Consider the following 17964-nt stretch of genomic DNA (forward strand, 5'->3'; position numbering starts at 1 on the left):
AACCCACATCCCCTGGCAAGGCTGTGAAGCACAGCCCACCGCCGGCTGCTGCCCACCGTGAGTCCCTGGGCTGGGAGGCCTTGAGGTAGATGCTGCTGTGTTTTGATCCCTCTTCACCCCCAAATAGGATGGACAGGGTTAGTGGTTTCCCTGGGCCCCTGGTCTCTCCACAGGGAGCAGCAGCCATGGCCCTCCTGTGGGAGGCTGTCCTTCCAGCCATGAGCCCACGAACGGCATCGCTCCACTTTACTGCATGGGCTGGAGTGGGTGGGTTACCCCTGGGCAGGGGGCAGCCCCCCTTGGCTGCCTAATGTTGCATTCTTATTGGCACAGGCACCATTGCTTCTTGGGTGGTCATCTTCATCCTCCCCCGCCACAGCAGACTGAACCCCATCCTCTGCACAGTCACCACCACCTCCTTCCAGGAGAAGGTGAAGGGCTGGTTGCTGACCCAGCAGCTGGAGCTGCACAAATCCCGCAGGAGCTTTACCCTGGGGACACTGCAGCACTTGCCCCTCCCTGGCAGCACAAGGATGCCTGTGGCTCCCCAGCCTGCCAGGCAGCTCCACAGCCCCCCAGGAGAGTGCATTGCTCAGCTCTGGGATGCTCCTTTGTTGGAGAATCACTCAGCATGAAGGTTTCCTCATCAGCCAGCAGATACCATTAGTATTTTATTAATTACACAGATCGGAAGAGCAGCCCCGATCCAAGTCAAACAATCTGCTGCAGTTGCATATAATACAAAAGTCCCTTAAATATAAAATACACGTCTTTTAAGTGAGCATCACCTCGTGCTGAGCTCTACTGCTAGAGTTATATATTAATATTCCAACTGTACAAGTATTTATAGATAGAAAAAAAATTTAAAATATTAGGAGAAAAATCACTCCCCCAAATGTTAGTTATATTTTTATATATATATAAAATATATATATATAAAAACAAAGAATACAGGCTGAGTTACTTTTTTTCACCAAAAGAGAGACAGATAGGATTCGTTACAGCAAAACTGACACTGGGGAACCACTCCCGTGTGTGGGTCATGTTGCCTTCCAGTTGAAATGATTGTCTGGTAATTTGGGTCCCTGCCTGAACAGAGAAACCAGGTTAGCTCCCAGGTGCTATTAGCTATGCAAACGGCTTCTCTGTGGAGGAAAGGGAGGGATGGGAAGGGGAATGGTCATCTCTGAGGGAGCAGCGTTAGGGAAGCAGCTCTGCACCCAGGAGGGGCACAGGTTCTGCCACCTGTAGTTCCCACCTTACTGCAGAGGACGGGACTGAGCCTGGCCCAAGCAACTGGCACATGCTTGGCCCAGCTTGGGCTACCATGCTTTGCTGGCATGGTCCCCTCGTTAGCTGGGATGAGCACAGCCCTTTGGTGCACTCACGCTGCCTTGGCCAAAGCTTTCACTCCAGAGCGCTGCCGAGGCTGCTCTGCCCTCCTCCGCTCTCCCCAGCACTGGAATATGAACGGGGAGCTGCTGCGCTGGCCGTGTCCCTCCCTCACACATCACCGAACTGCCCTGAGGGGCCACTGCCCCTGCCCAGCTGGTACCCGCCTGCCCAGGCAGCTGCCCTGGGGCTCCTCCGAACAGCTGGTAGGCTGGTTTGAAGGGACAGGTTTGGCTTGGAGCATCGCCCATTCAGCCCCACCAAAACCCCGTGCACAAGAGAGGGCTTTCAGCTGAGCAAAAGCGAGGCACAGGACTGGGGGGCTTTTTCTTCTATGAAATTCAGCACCAAAAGTGCAATAGGTTTTTTTCTACCACTCAAGACATACCTATATATCTCTGTGTAGCCCCCCTCCTCCCAGAACAGCCGCCTCTTCCACTACCAAATTGTGACTCCTGGCGGTCCCCGCTGGGTGACACCACAGCACAATCCACCCCTCGTTTGCCCACCCTTCACTTCCCAACACAGCACTTGTGACCTACTGAGCCACGCTGTCCTCCCCGCTCACTTCTCCCATACCCTCCTGCTTTGCTCCACGCACCTTCACCCCCCTCCCAGCTGCTCCCGGCTTGCATGGGGGAACCCAGCTGAACCTGAGCCAGCTGCTTCCCAGCCCTGCCTGTGGGATGCCTTCCTGAGGGTCACCCCCAGAGCCCCTCTCTTTCCCTCTGCTCACCAACCTCCTGCAGAGACCAGGGGCTGCACGGCTTCGCCTCTGCAGACAGCCTGCTACGTGGCACACTTGAGCAAGGGGCGGCTGAAGCAGCAACCAGGACGGTGGGATGCAGAATGCCCAGCCCAGGGGAAAAGGACGCTTATAAATATGTGCCTGCGAGCGTGCCAGCCTCCACCTTCCCCTCCACGACCAGCTGCTCGTGTCACGGTCCCATCCAGGAGCCCCAGCCCAAATCCACCGGCAAGTCCATGTCAGACAGGACAGAGCATCTTCCTGGTGCCTCAGATCTTTGTCTCAGGGCCGTTGGGACTCAGGACTGGGAAAGAGTCTCGGATCCTCACCAGCTCCATGGCACAGAGGTGGCCAAAGACCTTGTTGTACCACTCGGGAGACCGGCCCCTGGAGAAGGGAAGAGGCCGGAGGAGGGTGAGCGGGCAGAAGAGACCCTGGCACAGGCCAAATTGCAGCACGCCACTTCTTGCTTAGGGACAGGCACTTGCCTTGGCTCCAGCTGTGATGGACTATGGGATGATGAACGAGCAGTACATGACACAAAAGGGAACCCACCTCCCTTGCTCCCCACCACAGACATGAAGCAAAATGGGGGAAATCTGTGAGCCAGCCACGCTTGCACCAGCCCAGGGTGGTGACCAGACTGCCCCTTGCATCAGCCCACACCACTAACACCCCAGCACAGCTCGTCACAGAGAGGAGAGCATCTACGCTGTGCTTCAGACCCATGTGGGACCCCGGGTTTTCTGCAGAAGCTTTAGGGGACTTGCTGCCACACTCAGAGCCACCAGAGGAATGGCCAGCACTGCAAGACTGAGCTGGTGGCTCCCTTCCCAGTAACCATGTGGCAGCTAAAACTTGGCGCCAGACCAGCATCCTATTCCCTCCCTCTGGGCAGGCAGACACTGTATTGCATGAGCTGCAACCCTGCCTGTGCTGCACGAGCAGAGGGACGAGCAGCTCCTGCACCACACCACTACCTGCTGCTCCACCAACCTCCCCCACGGCTGATGCAGCCGCTGACGCAGTGGCACCAAGGGCCCCATTACCTGAGGTCAGCTCTGCAGATGTGGGTCACTTTGGAGCGGCCCATGGCGCTGGGCTCAATGAGGTACTGGGATGTCAGTACGATGGCTTTGACACCCCCCTCCACCGGCAGCTTGTCGTGTTCCACCGAGATGGAGATGAGCAGGCAGGCTCCCCGTGGCAGGTCCATGCGCCAGCACCTGCAGGACAGCACAGGCCCGCTCAGCTCCTGTCCCTGTGTGCCCACCCACGGGCAGGCCCTGCCTTGACCTCGGGGCCCACACCAGGAGCACAGAGGGAGCGCAGCCCAGGGAGGAGCAGCCAGGGCTGGAGCCAGATGGGTTCCACCAAACCAAGACCAAACTCTCCCGCTCGGGTTTTTCCCCACCCTCACCGGAGCACAACACAGTCCCTGCGCGGGTGCGGTGCCATGCTGTCCGTGACATAGTGGTAGACCTCCATGTTCTTGTCCAGGGCCTCCACAACTTTGCTCTGCAGCAGGTCCTCATCCCAGAGGTGACGCTCCCGAAGCACCCGGTGCAGCACCATGGCAGGAGGGGCCTCGACGTCTGTGGAGACCTTCCACAAGCGCAGAGGGTGCCCATCTCCAACCTGATGGGCCAAGGAAAGGGTCAGGCAGCCTGTCCCATAGGACTCCCAAGTTCCCAATGGCACCCAGTGCTAACCCCCAAGCAGCTTTACCAATAGCTCCCACCACCGTGGAGCAGCACGGTTACATCTGCTGGTTAGTGAGGGATGGGAGGGGATGGGAGCTGCTCAAGCTGCTGGAGAGGCTCTGGCCACAGGCAGCCAGCTCCTCTGCTAACAATAACATGGTAGGCTCCCTCCCAGGACTGCTGGGCACAGGGAACCCTCCATCCCAGAGCTGCCCCTCTCTCAGGCCCTGCTCTAGTAAAGGGTTGCTGATCCCTCCTCACATAAGAGAACAAGCACCACGGGATTGCTAGCAGGTCAGCAGGTGCCCACAGAACCCAGCGGTCACGCCGTGCACACTTCCCTGTGTGATCCCAACCTCCCCTCCACGCAGTGGCATTTACCTTTTTGCAGGAGAGCTCCGTGTTCAGGGGTCCTGGGGTGCTCAGCCACCCCTTGAATTTCTCTGATGACTCTTTGAGCAGGTTCTGGACACTCTGCTCAAAGTAGGAATGTAAATCCTTGCTTTCCCCCTGACACATGAAGTCAGACAGGGGATGGGGGTAAGCATCTGCAGCCATATAGGAGCTGCTCAGCTGCAGCAAGATGTCATGGGAGACCTACAAGCCAAAAGTACAGAGATCTTCAGCAAGCCAGATGGATGCTATGTGGACTTTGTGAGTGGTCCTGGGTGGCTAGAAAACCATTAACTCCTCATCCCACTAAGGAGGGGGGGAGGGTGGACACAGCCTCGCTGGACATATGTCCTGCAGCTTGTGACCTGTACCACCACGAGACGCAGCTGGGCTTTGCTCAAGGGCTGACCAATTGGTGACAGATGCCCAGCTGAAGGATGTGTGCCCTTATCTCACCCCACACTGACTCCGCAGGACCAGTACCCCACCAGTGAGGTCACATCTGCTGCTGCCAGCACCCAGGGAGGGCAATGCTGGGCTGGACACACCACCACCACCCACCTGGAAGAGTTTCTTGCAGTCGGTGATCATATGCGAGAGCCCCTGCGTCGCAGCCATGTTCTCATTGAGGTCCTTCTGGTCAGGCTTCCCCATGGTGCCCCTCTTGTGTATCACTCTGCAGGGGAGCAGGCATCGCTGGGACTGGGTGGGCATCACCCCTGTCTCTAGTTCCCCATCGCTCTACTTTCTCTACACAGAGCAGCAGACCCCCACTTTGCAAAGCAGAGCGATGGGGGGGCTGTGCAGTTAGCCTGCATGTCCCCCCCATGCCTTACCCTAACCCACTGGCCTCCTACCACAATGGACAGGGAAGGGATGACGGGGAGGCAGGGGCTGCAGGAAGACTGGGGAGGCCAGAGCCAGTCCAATCCTTACCTCGGCGAGGTGCTTTCCTTCTTGGACACATTGAGGTGGAAGATGGAGGGGGCCAGGCACACGGCCAGGTTCCCCGCAGTCATCTGGTTCTCCTCCGCGGAGGCAATGTCACTCAGGAAGTAGAGCAGGGTCTGCAGCACCTCCCGGTTCTCATCCGGCATGAGGATAACGGCTGCCTGCACTGCCTGCAGCCGCTGCTCCTTTGACACGACTGTGAGCACAGGACAAAGCTGACGGTCAGCAGGTCCATCCCTGCGGGCCACCACCTGCCTGCACTGCCTCTGTCCAAATGAATAAAGAGCTGCCTGCTCCCTGGGAGACCCCAACTTTCGTCCCCAGCCCAGCACTTACACTGGTAGATCTGCAGGAAGGTGTCGGTCAGCTTGCTGGTGAAGATGGGCTCTGGCAGGTCACGGAAATACTGCTTCAGCAGGTCAGCCACGTCATATGCTGACTGCCCATCATAGTTGACGTTGTCAGGGCTGGTTTCATTCATGTGACGGAGCGCCTGAATCCGGGACTTCACCCCTGACTTTCGGAAAATGCCAACCTGCCGGGGAAGAGCGGGTTGGTGCCCAAGTGCAGAGCAGGCACCGCGCCAGCAGGCACCCAGCTGGACTCCCATAGCACTGGCAAGGAGACCCCTTCCGCAGCAGCCTCACGCCCCTGCAGCCCAGGGGAGAAACCCGAGTGAGGGACAGCCAAGGAGACACCAGCGGGTGTGGGTTTCCCACAGCCTCACACTCCCATCTCATCACAGCCAAGCACCACATGACCTGAACAAAAAGGACCCCAAAACCTAGGTTTTTTCCCAAATCACAGCACTGCCAGCAATTGTAGCATCACCTGGTCCAGGCACTGGCTGCGGATGTAGCGCATTGCCTGCTGGATGCTCTGGGGCAGTGGCTGCCCTGTCCGCTGCACGTTGATGATGGGTGGCACCCCAAAGACCATCTTGTCCCTGTAGTTGGGGACTTTACTCCGCTTCATGAACTTGGGCACAGTCCTGCGGGGTGGGACAGACAGATGTCAGTACAATGAACAGCTCCCGTGGCACCATGACGCAGAGGGGAGCAGGACCCCAGGTAATGCACATGGACACGTGCTTCTGCCATGTTTTGAATCTAAGCAAGGCAGCTTTTGAGCAGGAACTGCAGCACCTTTTATTAAGCAAAAATGCTTTAATACTTGGCTGCAAAAGGAAACCACTGTCCCACTTTCTTACATTGTTGCAGCCTTTTTAGTGCTCCACAAATGCCAGCAGCCCTCCTGGATGCAGATGATGCTGGGAGCCCAAGTGTCCGCCCCCAGCTCACACTTTCAATGAAGCCCACAGCCATGCAAAGCAAAGCCAGCTTCTGTTTCAGCTTTTTGCCCCCCTCTCCAGCACCTTCACACACTGAAGCTGCCCCAGGCTGCAGGACAAGGGCTGGCAGGCAGCGCCCAGCACAGCACAAAGCTGCAGCCCTTGCCCACCACATGGGCATCATCCCAGTCCCCCTCCCCACCAGCTCACCATGTCCAGGCTTGCTTGTGGGGCACAGAATACTTCTCCATGATGGCCGTGAGACGGAGCAGGGAGCACTTCTGGAGCAGGTTGAGCTGGGCAGAGGACTGGCGGTTGATCTCCAGGGAGGCAGAGTTCAGGCTGGGCCGGTGCGAGTTCTGGAAACTGTGCCAACGCAGCTTCCTATGGGGCAAGGCTGGCGGTGAGATCTGGTGGCCCCAGGGAAGGGTCCTGCCCTGCCCCATGGCACCTGCTGCTTTGTGGGAAGGTGTGGGCACCGCAGCAGCCGGGCTGAGCCCAGGGATCCCAGCGCCAGTGCCACGGGTGCTGCTCCCTCCCTCATGGCACTCACAGACCCACTGCCAGAGCGTGCCAGGGGCAGCATGAGAGACACCTTCTCTTGCCTCAAAGGACTGTCCTGTCCCTCAGATTCCCCTGAGACCACCCCTTGCACTTCAGGCGCACTGCACCTGCACCAGCACCCAAGGGCTGCACTGCGCTGCCAGGAGATTTGGGGAGAGCTCAGATGCTCAGGGTGACACCATGCAGAACGATGCTACATCAAAGAGGACATCTACAACACCCTCTTTCTCAAGAAGAAAAGACACCCCAAAAAGGTGGTGCTCTCTTGGGAGCCTGCTAAAAACCTCCCTGAGCCCATGCTGCTCCAGAAAGGCTCCTGCAGTGCTGCTCTACTGCATCCTCAAGCCTAGAACGGCACAAGGGACATCCCTAGCTAACAAAATGCCCCTCCATGCCTGCCTGAAGGCTCATTATCCTCCAGCATCAGCCTAGGAGGAACTAGAAAAGAATTTGGAACGGCTGGAGTTTCCTCAGGGGAAACACAAGGGAGCACTAGCACACTGGAAGCAAGTGCCTCCTTCATTTAAATCTGTTATTAGTACATGAAAAGTCATTTAATTACAGGTGCAGGCAGAAAGGTCGCACCCTATACACAACAGGCAGCAGCTGCAGGCAGCAGGGCTGGCAGCGGTGGCTTGCAGCCGCCAGAGCGCACCAGCAACCCTAGCTGCTTCCCTGCCTCACTGCACCGTACCAGGGTGCCCACCCAGCAGCATCTCCCTCCCTCCACCCGGCTTCTGCCACGAGGGAAAGGGTGATCATTAAGCCCGGGCTTGCAGGGCACCGGCCAGCATCCCTGAGGAACGGCTCCGGTGCTGCTCCCCCTGAGCAGAAGCACCCGTGGATTGGGGGGGATGGGCTCGCAGTGGTCCCCTAGCCAGCAGCACCTCGGCAGCTCCAGGACCAAGCCCTTCCCAGGCACGGCAGAGGGGAGGAGGGTGCAGCCCCAGCCCCGGTCCATGCTCACCTGCAGGGTCTGGTGAGGGATGCTCCCACCCCTGAGTCCCGGCGCTCCCGCATCTCAATCTCTTCGGCCTCATTCAGGGAGTTGCCCGTGCTGTCAAAGTCACTGGCAGAAGTGCCAACATCCGACATGGACCGCTCTTCAAAGTGCAGGTTGGAGGGTTCCCCTCCTGAGTCCGACTCCTCCTCCTCCTCCTCCTCGCCCCCTTCCTCCCCAGCCAGATCAGGGGAGATGGCTTTATACCAGAGCTCCACCTTCTGCTGCAGCCCCCACATGTGCTGCAGTATGTCGTCGAGGTTCTCATAGGTCACCTCCCCGTCCTTGCAGAAGTCCTCGCTGCTGCCGAACTCTGGCACGTTGTCATACACGCTGACCCGGCTGCCCAGGGAGCTGCAGGAGCCCCGCCGGCGGCGGCAGGCAAAGCCCCGTGGGGAGGACAAGCCCTCCACACTGCTGCTGCTGCCACCCCCACTGCCCCCCACCAGCCCGATGGGCACATTCCCTGATTTCCAGTGGGTCAGGGAGCTGCCACCCAAGGGGCACAAGCTCTCAATGGAGAGGGATTTGGGGAAGGTGCCTGGCTTGTGGTCCTGGGGGATGTAGACCAAGCAGTCCCCCTGGCGTGCCTGCCGGTGCTGGCACCCTCCAGCAGCCCAGTCACCGCTGCCTGTCATGGCCATTTCATAGTCCTCCAGGTAGACTCCGCTGCGTTTCGAGTCAGAGCTCACCTTGCTCCCACCTAAGCCTAGCAAGCGGTTAGTCCTGTACGACACCGAGAAGAAGTGTTTTTTGCCATGGAAAGAAGCAGATAACCCTCTTTTAGAGGAGCTGGCCTTGGTGGCTGCAAGGTCCCTGTTACTCTTCAGGGAGCCCCACCCTGGTGTGGCTGCGATGCTGCTGTTTGGGGCCACCTTCTCGTCTGGGCTGGCCTTCTCTTTGTCCTTCCTTCGAAGGGACTCAATTCTCTTCAGGAAGCTGCGAGACCGTCGTTTCTTTGGCTTCTCCTTGGAGCTCTCACTGTGGCTCGAGGGCTGCTCCAGCAAGGAGCGTTCACTCAAGCTGTGGCTGGAGGCGATGATGGCAGCAGCAGTGACATGGATGGGGGACAGGGGCTTGGGTGGTGCATCCCCAATGCCCAGCATGCCACCCGTGCTGCCTATGCTGCCGCTGCTGTGCAAGGACACAGCCTCCGGGTTGGTGCTGAGGTCCGTGAGGACACTCTCATGGCTGGATGCCTGTCGCATGGTGGAGCTCAGGACCTCGGAGCTCTGGGAGAGAACATCGATGGACCCCACCCGGGACCACCTCTTGCTGTCCCTCTGAAAAGCCCACCGGTTGCTGATGGCATACAGGTCTTCCTCTTCGGAGTCTTCATTCTGTGGGTGGTTGAGAACAGGGGACAATCAGTTGGTTGGAGCCACAGAGGGCTGGCATGTCCCCCCAGCCTGCTCTCCTGGGACAAGCACCCCAGAGGTGGGCACAGCCACCAGCAGAGCCCCAGGCAGGGAAGCGAGCAGCGTGCACACCCCCTTAAACCAGCTCCCTTCAGCAACAGAGGGCTCCAGAAGCCACCAGGCATTATCGTGCCATGCCAGAGGGCCATACTGCACTGGAAAGGGGAAGGTGCTGCTTCCAGGCCACCTCTGGAGAGCCCACAAGCAATCCGGACATCCCTGCGGAGCCTCCCCACAACGCCGGGGCCACACACGGCAGCACAGCAAGGGATGCAGGGCTGAATCCTTCCCAAGCCAAAAGAAGGGCAGTCAGAACAAGCAGGGATACACCCAGTAATGATTTCCACATACTAAACACCAAGCTGCCGTGCATTTAAAATGTATTATTCATTAAAGGAAATACAAAAGGTTTTGCTATTAATATGCCAATATTAATTGTTGTTTGTGACATGGGCCGGTTTCACCTATCTCTCCGGGGTCAGGCTTCCTCCTGGAGATGTGCTGCTGGGGGTTCTCACAGCCCAGCTCAGCAGAGATCCCGAGGGTGATGCTGCAGGCTGCAGGCACACAGCCCTGCACAGACCACCCTGGCTGTCCTGGCACGGGTGTAACAGCTCCTGTGGTTTGACTGCTACCACCAGAGCCTTGGAGAGGTGTGGGGGCACAGGGCAAGCACAGGTGCCTGCTAATCCAGCCAGGGCCACATCTGTGCTGGGAGACAGTGAAATAAATGAATGACAGCACCAGGCACGGCTGCACACCTGGGGCAGTCCTGAAGCACGCCGTGTTATTACTGAACACAGGATTGCTGCTCCACCAGTGAGCACGCATTCCCCCGCACCCCTCAGCCCCTCGCCTGCCCTTGAACTTACCCGTTTATGCAGATAGTGAACTTCCAGCTTCATGGAGGCACATGTGTTCAGGGTCATCAGCCTCCTGCAAGGAACCAAGAGAGGTTTTACCCTAGTCCTGGCCCCTGCTCAGGCTGCAGTGCTTGCTTGTTCTTTGTTTTCTTTTTCTGTCTCAGAGCTCTTGCTGTACACTGTCACCTGTCACCCAGCAGCTGCAGCTCCAGGGATCAGAGGGACACATGGAGCCCGGCACAGCTCCAAGCCTAATCCCAGGGGAGTGCCACACCACAAGCTGCACGCCTGCCTGCAGACCTCTGTGGACACCCCACGCCTTCGCCACCTGCCCAGGCACCCAGTCATGTGAACCTTCATCATTGCAGCCAAGGGGTGACACCGCTCGAGCACACAAGTGGCACAAGCCCTTGGTTGCGTGCCAGCAGGGATTTTGCAAATGCAGCCATCAAAGCAGCGCTTCACTCCCTCTGCACAGGCACTGGGATGTCCTGGCCATGCTTAAATGCCTGCAACAACCCCAGCGCCAGTGCTCTCCCACAGCCACAGCATCCAAGGATGCCCATCTCCCACTGCTCATGGCACCCCTGCACTGCTGGGTCCATGCAGCTGCTGGCCACCTCTCAGGCGGTGTTTTCCAGGCATCCCAGCTCCCTCCATCTGCTGAGGGTTTGCTTTGTAAGCGGGCCCACTGACGGCTGTGGTGCAGCCGTGACCCTCACCCTGCTGCCTGCGGACAAGCAGCCCAGCAAGTACCATGTCTCCACAGCCAAAAAACAAACCTCAGCGACATATTACCAAAAATCTGACTCGTGTCCCTTTTGCAGTCCCACTGAGACCCCTGACTGAGAGTGGGGTCTTGTAACGCACCCTGCATCGTGGTTAAACACATGAAGTCTGGCAAAGGGAGCGAGGTGGGAGCACACGTGTGCTAGGCGGGGAGAGAACACCTCCAAGGGATTCATTTTCTTGGAAGAGCTGCCTTTTCAGTGTCCTTCTTGACCTTTTTGTTAGAAAAATGCTGCAATGGGACACCTCAGGGACCCCAGAGACAGCTCAGGGGGTCAGGGTCATCCCTGTCCTGTGTGGCCCACCCAGCTGCACCAGTCGCCTGAGTGGGCTGGGATGAACTGCTCTTGGTTATTAGAGCAAAACAATCTCAGAAGCTCCTGTGACCAGCCAAAGAATGACAAAAGAACCTGAATGCTCAGACAGGGGGCTGGTCAAAGACCTCTCAGCATCTCCCACCCCACTGCCATCACCAGGAGGAAAACCCAGGACCTCGCTGGGCACCCGAGAAGCAGCGCAGGGGATGCCCTCCTGCCTGGCACAGCAGCCTGTCTGTTGGGAAAACAAGTAAGTAACAGACGCTTTTCCCATCCCTTCTCTGTTCTGTTCAGCAGTGGTGTCTGTGGGAGGGACAGCAAGAGTTAACGCATGGAGTCAGCGCGGGAGCACGGGCGTGATGATGTGGCCCAAAAGCCAAGGCAGGGCTGAGTCACCCACAGCCTGTCCAGACAGACAGACCATCTGGACAGACAAACTAACCAGATGGACCGATGCTGGGGTTGAGCGGTGTCCCTCCTTTTGGGTGTTAGCTCTTGCTCACACTGGCAGCACCAGGAGAGTTCCCCCCATCTCTGAAACACACGCTGCCTCCCTGCAGCAACACACCCTGTGGCATCTCCCGGAGCTATTTTCAGCCCTGCTGCTGCAAGGAGTAGCTGTGTCCTCCTGGAAAATGTATGACCGGGCTGTGCTGCCAGGCACCAGGATGACTAATGTCACACAAAGCCAGTGAGCACTTGTGAACGCAGAAATCCTCTGTTGGAGCAATCGGCCAGGGTTGTTCCAGGGAGGAGGAGGGACCCCCCAGCACAGACTTCACCTGCACGAAGCAAACCACAGCACAAACAGACCGCTCCCGAAGCCCCTAATGACCCACCCAAAGCACTAATTAGCAGCACACGCCTTCCATGGAGCCCCTCGCACTGCACCACAGCTCAGCAAACCCCTCACTGTGTGTTTTCTGTCCTTCACAGGCAGCACGTGCCTGATGACCGAGTGAAACTCCGTCCATGGACACGATTCCATCTGCAGGTGCTTTGACCTCAGTCTGCCTTATGCCAACAACCAAGCCAGTCTGCTCGCTCTGATGCAGAGATGTGGTTTCCAAGCTCTTTTGCTCTCGGAGACATTACGAAGCAACCTTGCAACACAAAGCAAGATAAAACGTGCCCTGGGCACACAGGGCTCCCTCCCCTTGGGACTGCAGCCCACGAGGTGCCGCCCAGGGCAGCTGGAGGTGGAAGGGGAGCGCATGGGCAGCAGGGACAGCAAAACTGGGTCTCTCTTTGCATCTCTGCTCAGTTTGACAGTTCAGCTCTGAACAAGCCATTTCTAATCGAGTTCTATAAGCCACAGTTACTCAAGCTTGAAATTAAAACACAACCTGAAAGCCACAAAAAGAGAAAAATTATTCCTGGGAGATCTTTCCATTCCCCAGGAGCTCTCTTTGTTCAAAACAATAAGTGCTGCTGTTTCCCCAGCACCACCCAGCAGCCCGCATGCTGTTCTGATCCGGAAAACTAATGCATCCAGACTCCTCACTGCAGAGGGAGCGCCAGCGCCCGGGTGGGCTCCAAGCCGCAGCCAAGGTGCCAGGCAGGCCCCCCACAGACCCCACCGCCCTGTTGGCCCCAGGGACCTCGGGCGGCTGCCCCTCGCCCTCGCCTGGGGCACATCCTCGCGCTGGCTCTGCTGCCTGCAGCCCTGAAGGGGTGCACGGGAGTGTTACCTGCACAGGGATTTGAGGGAGTCCTGGTCCAGGAAGCCGTGGTCCTTCTTCACAGCACTGATGTCAAGAGGGAACAACGAGTCTGGGGAGGAAAGCGAGAGGAAGATCAGCTTCTGTTTCCAAGCCAGCCGCTGCACCAGGCACAAAGGCCAGCAGGGAGCATAGGAGGAGGGAGACACTGCGAGGGGCAAGAGGAGGAGATGCTGATGATGGAGAGCCGAGGATGCGGGAGAGCAGCGAAGAGGAAAGGTGTGGGAGGCTTCTGGGCCATGAGTATGAGTCAGAAGAAGCTGGGAAGGCTGGGGCATTGCTTTGCCACCATGAGCTGCCACCTGTGACAGTCATGGCTGTGGGAGGGGAACCTACAGAGAGGGATGGTTCCACCAAGCTGCCTGGGAAGCAGCTCTCTGCAGGCAGGATTTGACCTGGGCTCCTGGCAGCGGGTCCTCCCAAGGGACCACTTTGTGCCCACAGCTCCAGGAGGCAACCAGCGAACAGCAAGACACAGATGGGGCAGGCATGGAAAGGCCAGGGATGCCCGGGTGCCATGGTGGTGAGCGCAAGCCAAGTGCAGAGGTGGGAGGGATGAGTCAGGCAAAGGAGAAGGGTGGAAACCAGCCCCATCGGCCTGGGAGCACAAGGGCTTGCAGCAGCCCAGACACTCAGAGAGGATCACAGTCATGCAACAGTTATCCCTTGCATTGCCTCCACCTCAGTCAGCTTCCCCCTTGCAGGACAAACCACCCTGTCACTGCTCTGGGGACATGCACACCCGGGACAGTTAAAGCCCACAGGAAAGGCTCCTGCTGGGCTGGGGTGCTGGGCTGGCTGTAGCTCATGGAGAGATAAGCAGATTCACAAATAAACACCAGCCCTTTGCAGCGCTTTCACACACCCACACAGGTACCCCTGCACAGCTCTGCTCCCAGGTGAGCACATCTGGAGCCTGGACTGCCGGCAGCACACACTGCAGAAGGGACAGGGACCCCCTTGGCTTCTCCCCTCGGCACCTCACGGTGGTTTTTGGAGAGTGACCATTTCCCTAATGCTGCCCAAGAAACATCTTGCTGTCCCATAACACAATACATTACACATGCATTGAGTGCTCATCAGTGACTCCCTTCTCCCACTGATCCCCCACGGTCAAGAAAGCCTCTCAGATGCCCTGGGAAGAGCTAGGAGCTGCTAAGAGGTCTCCCAAGGGCAAGAAAGCCATACTGGTATGGTGGTACTGTGGATCTAGCATCTCATTCAATCCCCCCACATGCCCCAATGGTCAGGTCTCCACAAGCAGATATGCTAGCTGGCCTCACAGAAGTGGCTGGAGGAGCACCCAGAGATGGTACATGCCCAGGGTCTTTGGGCAGCGCTCTTTCCAGGCAAGTTAGGTGAGGGTGGCAGGCTGCCCAAGGGCCTCCATCCAGTTCCCTCCTCATCTCTGTGCACTTTGAGACAGCTCTGCTGGGATCAGGTACATAAGACCTGGACCATTAACTGAACGTGTCTAATCCTGGCTGTTAATGAAGCTATCGAGTGCAATTACCAAGGGGATGCTAAGCCCTGCCAGCTGGGGAGAAAAACAGAACAAAACACTCTGAGGATGTGGAAAGTTTTGCTCAGAGAGGCTGGAAAAAGGGTTGGTTTATTCATAGACTCCAGCACCCAGCACCCGCTCCTCACCACCCTGGCTGTAAGCACTGTTAGGAGCCAACACCTGGGGCTAGGTCTCCCCTGCAGGAATCTGGCCAGTCCTTACACGTGGCCACACTAAGAGCCTGCCCCCTAAAATAGAAACCAGAAGCAAATAGGCAGCCGGTAAAGCCATTACCTGAGGGGCAAGAGTGTGGCTCCTGCACACGTGTTGCGGGGGGCGGTGGAAGTGCCCTTGCTGAACAATAGCCATCGCTGCGCCTGCTGGAGACCCAGCTTCCCACTATTGTCCCAGCCAGCTGGGGCTGGCTGCAGCCACCACTCCTAGGCACCACCACCCTCCGGCAGGGACCGGCCATCCCACCACCAGTTTGAAGTAAACACAGCTGAGCCAGAGGCGAGAGCCACAAACAGCTCAGGGGTGTGTGGATGAGGAGGTGGGAGTGGGTCTATGGTGGGGGGGGTCTGTCCAACACCTGCACCCTGGGAGCTGTGTGGCATGGGGACCTGGTCGTCCCCAGCATCACTTCCTCCAAAAGCACAGACCCTACCACCTAATAGAACAACGAGGCAGGGCGGGAGACTGCAGGATGCGTTAGCAGGGAGGGAGGAAATGCTCACGCTATGTTACCTACACTGGCTGCCACTGTGCTCCCACCACTGCAAGCGCTCACTGAGCTACTGAAAACCTGATGTCTCTCCAAAGCCGGCCTGCCCTTGACCTCAGCAGCCACCCCGGGGACTCCTCACAGCCCTGCCTAAAGGGGAAAAGTTCAGGAATGCAGAAAAGTTAACAGCATGGCTGGCTCTCCAGGCCATGGCCAAGTTCAAGGGCTTAAAGTTTTAACACGTAATCATATAATTAGCAAACAATCCTCTCTGCCCTATCCCCAGAGCTTTGTGAGCTCTCCCTGCAGCCACCCGCAGTATTTGGTTGAGACACAGGATAGGAGACCAGGTACAGAGCAGGGACTGGGGCCAGCAGGAGCAGCCAGTGCTCACCTTCGTAAAGCTGGGCATACTGAGGGAATCCCGCCGCTCGCAGCCAGTCACAAGCTTTCTTGGCTTCAGTTTCTGAAAGAAAGCAAAGAACCAGCCTGAGCATCCCTGTTCTATCTATCATCCCCAGAGCAGCAGCCTGCTCCCCCCGCTCCCGTGGCACCCGAGCCCCTGTTATATCTGCCCCACGCAGAGGAGGTGATGGGCTGCAGACAGGGGGTCTGGGGAGCCCGGGCTGTGCCAGTGGGCAGGGATGCCCGTGCGCAGGGGCAGCTCTCTGCTTTCTGCTGAGAAACTGCTTGGCTTTAGCCCCTCCGCTAGCACATGACAAGAGGAGGAGGAGGTAACAGGAATGATACGACCATAAGACACAATTTTAACCTTCAGATGAAAACGTTTCGTTTCTGAACCCACCAAACCACATACAATACTTTGCCAGGCAAGTACTGTATGACTGACAGGCAATCACCAGGCAAGAGGAAGATCTTTATTTTTAATAATTAGTTCAGAGCTCCTCAAAGCTTAGAGTCAGTCACTTTTGCAAATATTCTCCAGAAAAGCCTGCCAAAGAAACCTTTCCTTCTTCCTCCTCCCCACCATCCCGGACCACCAAACCTCTTCTTTCAAGCTGGCATTCACCCTGGCAGGTACCAAAACCCTGGTTTTCTACACCACCCGCCTGGCCGGTGTAGAACCCATCTGTCACACACGGTTCAGTTGTCGTCTGGGTGAGCCCATCTGATGGCCAGCACTATTTTTGGGGAAATTTCTCAAATTTAGGGGAAAACAGCCCTAAGTTCACGCAGCCAAAGCAAGCTGCTGCCTGGTGTCAGCAGTATGCCAGTCTGTTGTGATTTATACTTCTGAGGGTGACAAACATTTGACCTCAAGTGTAGAAAATGTGATGGCAGTTTCAGGGTCTCGCCCATCTTCCCTGGAGGCACCTCCCAGCACTGACTGGACTGAGGCTGGATCCACCCAGCAGGCTGCAGTGAAACACCCCAATTTCATCACCATCCACCAAACAGCCTCAGCTGAGAGCTCTGCCTGTATTTCTAATTACATAGCTACAGCAGGGGAAGAGAAAAAAAGCTCAAAACAAGCAGTTCAGTTAAGGACAGGACCAAGCCAGATCCCTGAACCCAAATACTTCAGAAGTTTTTGGAAGAAGTTTTGGAACAAGCATCTGCATCTGGGTTCCAAACCATGCAGCTGTCCTTGGCTGTGCCATGAGCCCAGCCGAAATCCCAGCACTGACCCCTCCTACCCTCAACAGGGCTCAAACCCAGTAATCCCAGTGGAGACCTCAGCCGTGGAGCTTGACCAGGCCAGCATGGTCCCCGTGGAGCACCGCAGCCCTCCCGTGCTCCCCAGCAACTCCGCAGGGGAAGGCACCCTGTAGCTGTGGCTGTCTGGCCAGGAGGGCACCAACCAAGACTGATGGTCCGTGTGAGCAGTCTTTGGTCATGATGGCTCTAGAGAGCAGATCCCTCCCACATCCCTGGGGCTGGCAGTGCCCAAGGACGGGCATTTCACACAGCCCCCTGGTCAACAAAACTGTCAGACCCCGCTCCTGCTCTGCTCTGCTCCTCTTTTCACTCACAACGAAGTTGCTGGCCATGGGGCTGTCACAGCCAGAGGCTGCAGCTCAGGCTGCCCCCAGCCAAGAAGAGAAACACCAATCTCCCAGCTGCTCCTGCCCCATGACGTGCCGACCCCACACTGCCCACTGCTCCATGTGGGATGGGGCTGGCATCTGCCCCCAGGAGTGCACAGCAGAGGGCAGGGCAGCCAGAAGCAGAGCGGCACACCGAGCTTACCCCGGCGGAGGGGCTGAACTGGTAGAAGAGCATGTCCGGGGTGCCGATGGGCACCACTCCGCCGGCCAGGGGACTCGCAGGAGCCGTGTGACACCCAGGGTGGCCGTGGCCACCCCGCCGGGCTGGGGAGCCGCTGGGGACCAGGGCTGCAGTCTGCAGCAGCATGCTCCCGTGCAGGACTGAGCAAGGCCACCCATCGTCCCGGTGGAATCGGAGCACGTTTCCTTCCCCTCCGCCACCTCCTCCCAGCACAGGGCTGGTGTGGGGGGGGGCAGGCAGGAGCATACCTCTGCTCACCCTGTTTTGGAGCCGAGTCCCAGGCTTTGCCTGCTGCAGCAAGTCCTGCATCCCCCCTGGAGCTCCATGCAGTGGGGA

General features: G+C 57.7%; 1 protein-coding gene across 6 annotated transcripts in view; it reads right to left on the minus strand.

Annotated features, from left to right (window-relative positions):
* Nucleotides 1-658: 658 nt before the first annotated feature.
* The window catches only part of STARD8 (StAR related lipid transfer domain containing 8), a 57097-nt gene continuing 39791 nt past the window's right edge, over nt 659-17964 (minus strand). For 5 of the 6 annotated variants that reach the window (XM_027781505.2, XM_055818154.1, XM_055818150.1 and 2 more), the window contains 13 exons: nt 15773-15844; nt 13121-13202; nt 10333-10396; nt 8010-9382; nt 6689-6862; nt 6019-6178; nt 5524-5722; nt 5173-5383; nt 4798-4912; nt 4225-4440; nt 3561-3778; nt 3190-3366; nt 659-2527 (listed from right to left, as the gene is read on the minus strand). In XM_027781505.2, coding sequence (XP_027637306.2) covers nt 2410-2527; nt 3190-3366; nt 3561-3778; nt 4225-4440; nt 4798-4912; nt 5173-5383; nt 5524-5722; nt 6019-6178; nt 6689-6862; nt 8010-9382; nt 10333-10396; nt 13121-13202; nt 15773-15844 — 3179 coding nt within the window. In that variant the 3' untranslated portion in view covers nt 659-2409. The remainder of the gene's footprint in view (nt 2528-3189; nt 3367-3560; nt 3779-4224; nt 4441-4797; nt 4913-5172; nt 5384-5523; nt 5723-6018; nt 6179-6688; nt 6863-8009; nt 9383-10332; nt 10397-13120; nt 13203-15772; nt 15845-17964) is intronic. The other variant, XM_055818152.1, reaches the window with a different exon arrangement.

The sequence above is a fragment of the Falco peregrinus genome, chromosome 13 (assembly GCF_023634155.1).
Source record: "Falco peregrinus isolate bFalPer1 chromosome 13, bFalPer1.pri, whole genome shotgun sequence".
In the NCBI taxonomy this organism is placed as follows: Eukaryota; Metazoa; Chordata; class Aves; order Falconiformes; family Falconidae; genus Falco; species Falco peregrinus.